The sequence below is a fragment of the Cynoglossus semilaevis genome, chromosome 8, assembly GCF_000523025.1.
Source record: "Cynoglossus semilaevis isolate Cse_v1.0 chromosome 8, Cse_v1.0, whole genome shotgun sequence".
NCBI lineage: Eukaryota > Metazoa > Chordata > Actinopteri > Pleuronectiformes > Cynoglossidae > Cynoglossus > Cynoglossus semilaevis.
The window spans coordinates 21,276,402-21,286,501 of record NC_024314.1 but is presented as its reverse complement, the minus strand read 5'-3'; the positions used below and the strand labels follow the sequence as shown (position 1 = coordinate 21,286,501).

At 40.1% G+C, this 10,100-nt stretch overlaps 2 protein-coding genes across 2 annotated transcripts in view; both read right to left on the bottom strand.

Annotated features, from left to right (window-relative positions):
- Positions 1 to 3,297, bottom strand: part of iqsec3a (IQ motif and Sec7 domain ArfGEF 3a) — a 93,436-nt gene extending 90,139 nt beyond the window's left edge. Inside the window, exons 1-2 of the mRNA XM_025057138.1 lie at positions 3,206 to 3,297; positions 18 to 648 (exon numbers count right to left, since the gene is read on the bottom strand). Coding sequence (XP_024912906.1) covers positions 18 to 306 — 289 coding nt within the window. The 5' untranslated portion in view covers positions 307 to 648; positions 3,206 to 3,297. The remainder of the gene's footprint in view (positions 1 to 17; positions 649 to 3,205) is intronic.
- A 2,105-nt stretch (positions 3,298 to 5,402) lies between these two features.
- Positions 5,403 to 8,421, bottom strand: LOC103382756 (troponin I, slow skeletal muscle-like). The gene is made up of 7 exons (XM_025057285.1): positions 8,302 to 8,421; positions 7,690 to 7,740; positions 7,180 to 7,221; positions 6,571 to 6,702; positions 6,384 to 6,473; positions 6,118 to 6,300; positions 5,403 to 5,719 (listed from the first exon to the last, which is right to left on the bottom strand). The coding sequence occupies exons 2-7, from the start codon at positions 7,729 to 7,731 to the stop codon at positions 5,618 to 5,620; spliced, it is 591 nt and encodes a 196-aa protein (XP_024913053.1). The 5' UTR covers positions 7,732 to 7,740; positions 8,302 to 8,421; the 3' UTR covers positions 5,403 to 5,617.
- Between the last annotated feature and the right edge of the window lie 1,679 nt (positions 8,422 to 10,100).

Here is a 10,100-nt window from a genome sequence, read left to right as displayed (position 1 = left end):
CGCCGGCGCCGGCGGACTGACGCGGCGTTGAGCGGCTGGATGGTGGTGGTGATGCTGCTGATGCTGATGCTGATGCTGGAGCTGATGCTGGAGCTGGTGCTGGAGCTGGAGCGGAGCCGGCTGCTGAACGTAGTGGTGGGGGTCCCTCAAGAGTCGGTTCTCGCCGATGAGGTCCTCCACCTTGCGCTCCAGCTCGTCGATGCGCTGGCGCTGCGTCTGGATCAGGCTCTGCTGGTTCTGGACGATGGTGGTGAGCTCCTTCAGGTACAGGACAGCTTTCATGGGATTATCCAGCAGGCTCTCCATCACTGACTGTCGCTGTGAGCCGCGAAAAAAAACAGCTTCGCCTCGTCCTGCTTCAGCGTCTTCCGAGTCTGGCTCTTTGGAGCTGAGGCCTTGAGCAGGGAGTTACGGGAGCTTCCGACGGCCGTCTGACGGCTGTAGGCTCAGGAGAGGATTGGTATTCTCCCCCCTCTTTTTCTCTCCCCCCTCCTCTTTCTCTCTCTCTCTCTCTCTCTCGTAGCCCCTCTTTCTCTCTAGCTCTCTCCCACTCTCGGAACCACTCAGGAGGCGGAGCACAGAAGTGAACGGCTGATGACGTCAGCGCGCACTGACAACACGCCATGGCGACGTCGCTTCAGGGGGCACCTGCGTGAGATTTCAGGAAATTTGTAATACGTCATATATTTCGACAGATATAACTTTTACAGAAATAATTAGAAAGTCAAATATTTTCTCTATAACAAAGACGTAAGTTAAATGTAGAACATTTCCTGTCCGTAATAATATAATAATAATTTGTACATTTTATTTTAAAACAGGCACTCAGGCTTGCCTTGTTTTGCTTTCGAACGCAGTACAAATCAGATTTTGAGAACACTGCCCTCTTCAGGTCACTCTACAGCTTTTGATTTGGACTTAGGCCTGACTTCTTTTTCTTGTCTGTGATGTCCTTTACGGACTCCGTAGTTTCCTGCCTATATTATACATACATTTATGTTTACATCTGCTAACGTTTTTACCTCAGTGTTTGTTTGTTTTTTGTACCTTACCTTAAAAAATAGATTTTCCTCTAAACTACTACAAACTACTGCTTCCTTGTTGTACTTTTTCATAATCACGATATTTTATTTTTTTGTGTTTGACGACTAATATTTAGTAGGTGAAAATTTTGAGAGATAGAATTTTTGTAAAATTATTTTTATTTATTTATTTTTGTTGTTGCATAAACATTACATTTCCACAGACTTTGTGCTTCTGGATTAGAATAAAAAGCTTGCAGGAAATTGATAAAGTGACTTTTTTCTATATTTTCCCTTTGGTAGATACATAATATGCAATGCACATTTTATAAAGTTTAGGTGGGACGCAGGTTTATTGTATTTCTGTTTTGTGTGGAAAACATCGATCTCTGCAAACTGGAACAAGCAGAAAGAAGAAAAAAAACTCCAGTCTTTTTTTGGTGTCTCAGTCTTAACCATCAGGGAAATTTAAAGAAGAAATATCAACCAGTTTGACAGAAACAGTCACTGACTAAGTTCAAATAGACTTTCGGTTGGTGTGGCGTCTCCCTGAGCTGCTCTGGTCTGAGTCGCAATTTGACTGACTTTCGTGGACCTGCACGTGGAGCTGACCTCGTTACATCTCTGCCTTTCTGATTCAAACACGTGTGTGATGTTTATTCATGATCTGTCACTTTAAGAACCCAAAGATTAGCACCAAGAACTTCCTGTTAATTAGTGTCAGGGTCTAATGAAGCGGAAGTGAGTCTGCTCAACTCACCCTTAACATGAGCGACGTTAATAATAGGGTAAAATGACAAAGAGTTGTTGTTTTTTTTTTTTAGAGCAAAGAAAACATATGCTATATACATTAAAATATATCGTAACAATAACTCTAAAACATTCAATGTTTAATGAAATACAACTAGTACTGCATTAGACTTCAGGAAAAACAATTAACCGAAGGCTTATCGCTACATATCGGTTAACGTAGACATAAGTGTAGGTTAGCCAACCTTGAACGAATAGCCTCAAAGCTAGCAGTAGAGTAAGTGCATTAGAACCGGGAGATTAGTCTAAAAAAAATAAATAAATAAACTGCAACTTTGTCTTAAAAAAACAACACTTTAATTTTCCAATATCTTTGGAACATTCGAGACACAGTGATAAGAGCAGACGTCAGAATTAAGTCATTAACGTCAGGCACGGAGATTAATTACTGCCAACACCGCAGTGCACTTGTCTGCAGATGAGCGAGTTATTGACGTTAAAAGCCTCTGATAGAGGGCGGCAATTCAACCGAGTGACACAAACACACACACAGCTAGTATTTACACAGTGACACACACTTCCGCCTGTGTTTTATTCCTGTGTAAACATCATTAAAGGTTTGCAGCTGTAACGGTTATCTTTTACTGTCACGCCCCAGTAATCCATCAAACCCTGTGACTGCGTTTGACAGTTTCTTCATGAACTTCCACAATCCATAATGACGGACGTGAATCCAGAGGACTGTCAAGGTGACCATGACGTATTTAGGTCACAATGATGAAGAAAGGTGAATTTTATAGGTTTTTATCACCAGTGTTTCAAACTAAAAGCCATATTTCACTATTTCCTATGCTAACATAACACAGGTTTTTATCACCAGTGTTTCAAACTATAAGCATTTCCTATGCTAACATAACATGGTTACCTGGCTTTAAGCTACTTGAGCTAAATAGCTTTGAAAAAGTTTTAGCTACTTGAGGATAACTTTTTCTACACATATTTTAAATAAAAATTTCAAGGCTATTTTTTTTTTACCTTTGTGTGGGCTAACCTTTAGTCAGATATTGTGATTTGGCTAACTTGAGCCATTTAATTTCCTATATGAATGTATTCAATTATTTTTAGCTTTTTAGCAATGGTAGGAAATACCTTGTATTTCCAAATACCCTTTTGGAAATACAGGGCTGTACTGACTTGATTTATGACATTGGAAATAATTTTCTACATATATAAATATATATATAGCCTAAATACATATTAAACATTTTTTAACTAAACATGATGCCAATTATGCACATTTCAGTCCTTATCAGAGGAAAATACACTTCACTGGTTAAAGCACAAGAGAGCAGAGTTAAGTTTTTGACTTATACAGATAAACGCATATGAATAAACTACTAGAAAATTAGGGAAAAATAACAGAACTTACTTACTGAGTATAGATCAGCACCTGCTGTCCGTTGGGTTCCTGAAAAAGACTAGGAAAAGTTTGAAAGAGAGAGAGAGAGGAAACTGGTTGATTGGCTCTCTCACCCTGATGTGATCCACCTGTGCTTGATTAGACCAAGGTGAAGTCACGTTTATTTGTTTAGCCCTAGCTGTAGTGGACCAAGGTGAAGTCACGTTTATTTGTTTTAGCTGTAGTGAGGGAGTTGGTGGAATGTATTTACAGTGAATATTACGTATATTGGGTTTCTGTTTTAAAAAAGAAAAATAGAGCTGAATAAGTTTGATAAATACTATTGACAACCAAATTAGAGCGCACAACCATCCAGTATTTAGGAAAGAGGGAGAAAATAAAGAAGGAAAAGGAAGGAATACACAAGCAATCCTTACATTGGCTTTTCTTAGTTATTATTCATTTCACATTTGTTTCAGTAGAACTTAAAACATTTCCACACAAACTAATTACAACTCTCTTTGATTTTTTTTCTTTCAACCTAACACGGTTTTAAACTGCACTACACTTTTATTTCTGCTCTTTTCAGCGTGTTCCTTGGTTTTCACGACGCTGTTTGTTCGTGCACCTGGATTTTTACGGCTGAATACAAGTGCATTTTTATGTACTTTGAGGAACAATACATCTTTTTTTTATTTCTCCTCCACAATGAGGCACTGCTTTGTGTTGGTTTATCACATAAATGACATTTATTTACTTTCAAGTTTGTGGTTTCAACCGTTAAGGATACATTTTTGGGGCATTGTGTTACTAAGGGCTGCCACCAAGTGGCAGCAACAGCACAACACAAGTGTAACCAGTGAGCCCAGGCTCTGGCTGGAGTGGTTACCTAAAGCTCGCACTTGTTATCCATCTGTCATCCAGAGGCATGCAGGCTGCAGGAAAACATTTTGATTTAATGGCCACACCGCTGTGGTGTTGACGTGTCAAACTCCAGCCATCACATCTGGACATTTGCTCTGCGTGATGTAAAAGTCGCTCTTGTCATATCCTATATTTAGAACCGGAGTGCGTATGCTGTACATCATTCTTCCACAAATGTCAGCAGTGCAAGGCGTGTTGAAATCCCACAAAAATATCTTTGGTTCCCATTGGAACCAGAGATCACACAGGTTTGTTATTGGATGTTTTGTCACTCACTATATATGCTGATGATACAAAAATCCCAGATCTCTCAAAGTTCAATTCTGAGTTCTTGTGACTGTTGTCAGTGACACAGTCATACTTTAAATAACTGGGCAGCAGCAAACCCTCTGACACATGGCCCACAGCTCACAAGCGGCAAATGAATGTGAGAAACAATACCAGCAGCTTATGATACCCGGCTGTAAATAACTGTTCAAGAACGGGAATGATGAAGGGCATCAACAATGTGGTTAAAAATACACCAGGCTGAGGAGTTTTCAGGGTTTTCACAATTGATGTAGTTGTATCTGTTTTAAAAACTGAAAAAGTGAGGGAGTACATACTGCACAGTATGTATCTGTTGTTCTAAAGATTTAGTACATTTAGTCCAACAAGGCCGAGTTATCATACTGTATGCAAAGAACCAGAAATATAGTGGCAGACTTAAAAAAAGAAAAAAAATCATTACTTTTGCTGTACAACATCAACCTCCCTTATTTAGAAAAAATGCAGGATTCCTCCTGTGTCTAAATTGAACACCTAGGTAACCTACAGTACTACAGTTTATGCTGCATTGTAATAGTAAGGATATTTTGAGCATTGAAGTAGAAGTAGAAAAAAAATGTTCTTAAAAGTTTGTCTTTTGACCTGATACTTACCTTCCCCAGGAATTGCATTACTGGAATTATATTTTTATATATTTTTTTGTTACTAATTGAGAACAATTGACCTTTTGAACTTCTGCACTGTATATAAAAACTGCAGGCTCTCTCTTTTTCTTGTTGCAACTTTAGACAAATCCAGTCCTTTAAATCATTTATATCCTCCTTCCCACAAATGTCTACAAGTTCTATTTAAACATTATGAAGTTGAATTTATGGAGTTATCACCTGTTGTTCTCCAACACTGTGACTGTTCATCTTCCCTTTTTTAGATCTCTCCTCATACATGACGTGCATCCACCGTCAGAGCCAGCAAAATGAAAGAGGATAAAGTCAAGAACAGATATGGAACATCAATCACTATGTTTATTTATAACCAAGAATGGATGTTAGAACAAAACAAAAAAAAGATCTGTCTGGATTGTACGCTCTGTGATTTTTAAACAATAAAGACGTCCTACAAGGAACTTCTTCTAAAACGAGGCACACCGGATGTCGCTGAGAATTTTAAGCCCTTATAATTAAAATAGCACTTTTACTTTGATGTTGTTTGTATTCTTTTCTCCCTGATTGATCAGCTCTCTCAGTCGCTCACTGTCTCACTGCCCGGCACCGCCTGTGTCGAACATCTTCTTGCGACCCTCCATACCAGACATGGCCTCCACATTCTTACGCCAGTCGCCCACTTCAGACGTAAGCACCTGGAATTACAACAAAAACATGAGTTGGGGTTGCTCATCAACTTAATATGATTGACAAACCAAAAAAGGGAACTGACCTCAGAAGTTTTTTTTCTGATTTTAAGCAGAATAAAAATACAAAAAAAACTTCTAGCTTTTGTTTTTCAGATTCTGGATTAATCGATTCATACGGCTTAGTGAATCCATGCAATAAAGTCAATCCCATAAAAACTGAACGACCTAAGCACAACAAACTTGGTGACTATTTAGAAAGAACCATTAGAAAGAATGTAAATTGATTCAGATTTGCTTTTAGTTGCAGTAAAAAAAATACTCCGTTTATTTGTACTGAGCCTGCTCTTTTCTAACTTAGACTATCCACAGATCGACTGGCTCAGCAGTGGACAGTCCTTCATTACCTTGTCCTGTTTGACGTCCTCCTTCTTCACAGACTTGAGGTTAGCTCGGAGGTCCATGGAGCCCTTGTGTTTGGAGCCCAGCAGGGCTCTCATCATCTCGTCTGCAGACACCCTCACCTTCCTCAGAGCCGGCTTTTTGAACTTGCCTCCCAGATCCTGCACTTTCAACTTCAGCTCGTGGATCTGAGGCAATTCAACGAGAGACGTTTAGGAAGATCGTGTGCTTCAAGAAGACAAAGACCTCGTCTTTCCTGTGTGAGACTCACGTCTTTGTTATGCTTGCCAACTTTGTATTCACAGTCATATCTCTCCTCGTCCACAATATCAATCTTTTCGTGGAGCTGCCTGCACAGAGCCTGTGGACCATAACATTGAAAACACTCCGAGTCATGGACACATCTGAATGGGACTGAATACTGAGTGTAGAAATGGTATTTTTTGGTTAAAACTCACTTTCAGGTCATCCAGTGACAGTCCATGCAGTTGTAGAGGAGGCAGCTTCTCTCCGATATATCGATCTTTCTCCTCCTCCCTATCTTGTCTCTCTTTTTCCAAATCCTCGCAGGCTCTAGTGAGAAGAAGCATCTGATTGGACAAAGGAGAAGTCAGTACTAGTGACTTCTAGCTAACTAGAACACTGACCTTTGTTGAGAGACTCTACACCAGACAGGAACAAAATACAGCCATTGGGCAAACATTTATATTTAGCTAATATTCTACTTACTTATTAATTTGTTTGTTTGTTTTGCCCAAAAAATATTGGAATTTTGGCAACGGGATCATGGAGCGTTGGAACCAATCTGAATGTTTCACACTTTTTATTAAAATAACATTTTAGCTAGGTAAAGTCACCTGGGTGTATGCTGCCCTCTGCAGTTGACAACTGGGATAGGCTACCAACCCATCCCTGCTAAGGATTATGTGGTAGAAGATGCATGGATAGCTTTATAATATTTGGATATTTTTGTGTTTTTTTCAAAGGGTTTTCAGACCTTTCTTTGTCATCGACCATTTCCTAGATAATATACAGTAGAAAGACAGAAAGCTGTTGCAGCTACTCACCTTCAGCGAGAGCTTGCGAGAAGCCGTGATTTTCGACTTGGGCTGAGGAGAAAAAAAAACAAAAACAAAGTAAAATTCAATTTGGAGAAACAAGAAAATCGAAATAACATTTAGAAAACATAAATATAATGTACATTTTCTGACATTATGCAGCATCCAAGTTTTTCAAGGTCGACATCTTTGACAAGTTGATCTAGCTTCCTTCATACTGTCAAGCTGAAGACATGGGTTTGGACCGTTCACATTAAAATACCTCTGGCTCAGCTGTCCAGACATGTGTGTGCTGTACATATGCAGTAAAGTATGCACAGAAAGACTTGAGTTGAGGACATCGTGCCTTGCCTATGTGCTCCATGTGTGCAGATAATGCTTTATTATTAGGATGAAGTCAAGTGGAAAGCACTCAGCCATGTCGATAACAGTCTGGAAAGACTGCCAGTTCTTTAAGGGCAAAGTGTCCCCTGTCTTCATGCACGGAGGATTAACACTGCAGAATATAAACCGCCTCACCTTTTCCCCTCGAGGATTCATTTTGGAGGAGTGTGTGTCCATCTCCGGGAACTGCAAAGAGCACAATAAGAAATGGAGACGAGTCAATGAATAAGGTCCAGTCATTTATGAAAGCATATTCATATACCAATCCTAAAATACTATCATGTATTAATGCACTTTAGGGATAATGAGTCACCCCATTGAACCATAGTGTAACACGAGCCGTCATGGCCCCACATAGCAGCCAGTCGACAGCATCCCTCTGACAAGAGGATTAAAGCGAGGCTACGACCGGAACAATGGCCTTCACTATATTCAGCATCATCTCACTGTTGAGCAGTGTGGCTAATAATACGAGCTCCACCGCTTCACTACCATATCTGATGAGTGACTGGGCCCGAGGAGTAGCAGTGACAGACGCGACGTGTGAAAAACAACATGTCGAGCAACAAAATGATGAATTCCTCAAGATTCTCTTCCGACATCGTCCTAAAGAAAACAGATTTTAAATCAACTGCTAACATGGTAAAACACCACAGGAAGTACTTGTTCAGATTGTCCATCTACATTAGCTGTCCAGAAAGTAAACACGGTGGTAAAACAAAAAGGTAGAAGAAGTTTTACTCTCACCTGAGTACGTGTGTGTTGAGAGTCAAACAGCAGATGCTGGAGACGACGGGCTGCTTCCTATTGGAGCGCTGTGTGTGACATGTGTGCGGCAGCAGCATCAGCAGCAGCAGCAGATATAATGTCCAAAGAATGTGCTGGCAGGAGACCAAGCTCCTCGTATCACCTCCCACTGTGACAACACCACGACAGAGTGATCAGAACTAATGAGCATCACCTTAATGCTAATGCCAGCATGTTCTGATAATAATAATGTTAGGTATAATTTAAAACAAAGGGAGAATAGTACTACAGTAGTACTACAGTAGTTTGACTAATTTCAGTAAGTGTACGTCACTACCCTCTGTCTGTGTTTTCTCTCAGCCCTGCTTTTGCAACATGTGATGTCTATTTGTGGAAATGTTAGCAAGTGGAAAATACACCCAGTAGGTGGCATTAATGATGCCAGAGGGAAGAAGTGATGCTTGAGGAAAGATTCAGGTTCATCTCACAGGAACCCACATCCTTCTTTGGCAGCAGGGGTCGTACCATCTCAACAGTCTAGACTACTTTTCTTTCTTTCTTTTTTTTTTTTTAGAAAGAAGAATCTCTTTCAGTGTGTCTTTATTAGGGGCTGCCTGAAAAGAGGGAACTGAGTCCCACTAGTGGCAGGCACGAGTCCTACATCTGCACTATTATAGCTCCTTGAGAAGATTGCGTACATATGTTCCAAATCTCACCATAAAAACTTTAGGGATATTTGATAATGTTAAAAAACTAGACGTAAATCTGAAGGTAAATCGTGTCTGTCACTATCTCGTGGTATTAACCTCAAAGACAGATGATGCACCGCAACACAGGGAAAATATTTGCTTTAAGTACAACTTTGTACCAATGTTCGATGGTCCAGATAAGGAAGCCCTAAGCCCATTCGCGTCCACTCATGCTAATTTTATTTACTTTATAACAAATCCCTTCTGTCTCCATATGTCTTTTTAATATATATATCTTTTTCTGCCACATTCACTCGAGCATCTACAATGCTAAATCTGTGGGCTAACTCACAGAATGCTAAAAGTCCAAATGAAAACATCTTTGTTCTGTGTTTGTTTTGAGTTTTGTTCTTGCAGTCAACAGTTCCTTGGTGCTAATCTCAGCCTGAGCTCTGGTGCTTCTTATAAAACCGCTCAACGCCAAAGCATCAGGTTTCTTTTCTTGCTCACAAAGGCTTACGCCAAAATGAAGGTGTTGCCAGTGCTAATATCAGCTGAGCATCAGCTGAAAGGACACCTTAGACTGGAAAAGACTGTAAATGTGAAGATCCCCCTTCAGGAAGAACAGCATGTGAAGTTTGTCTCAGCAGTCTTCTCACGTCAACGCTGTGATCACACAGCAGTGCTGTGGCGTTTGAGTAAAAAAAAAAAGTTTTCACAGCAGAGCTATTTGGTTCACGTTAAACCAGAACCAGAGTTTGATTTTCTCAGGTAGTCCACTTTGTATGAGCTCTGGATCAGATCAAACAAACAAACTCGGGTCCAACAACTTGGGTCTTGGTTTGTGAGCCAACAGAGTCAAGTCAACGTAGAAATGAACCAAACCAAAGAGTTAAATGTGTGTTCTTAGATATTCACTTTAAATCTTAAGACTCAGTCGTTGACCTTTCTATATTGACCTGGTGACTACAAACTGGGGATTTCATTTGGACTGGACACCAGTTTTCTCCTGTGACTTGGATTCTGATTCAGACCTTGGCTTAGGCTCAGTGTAAACTACTTCTTTAGTGACATGGGTTCTGTCTCGTTGCTATGGGGACTAGGACTAGG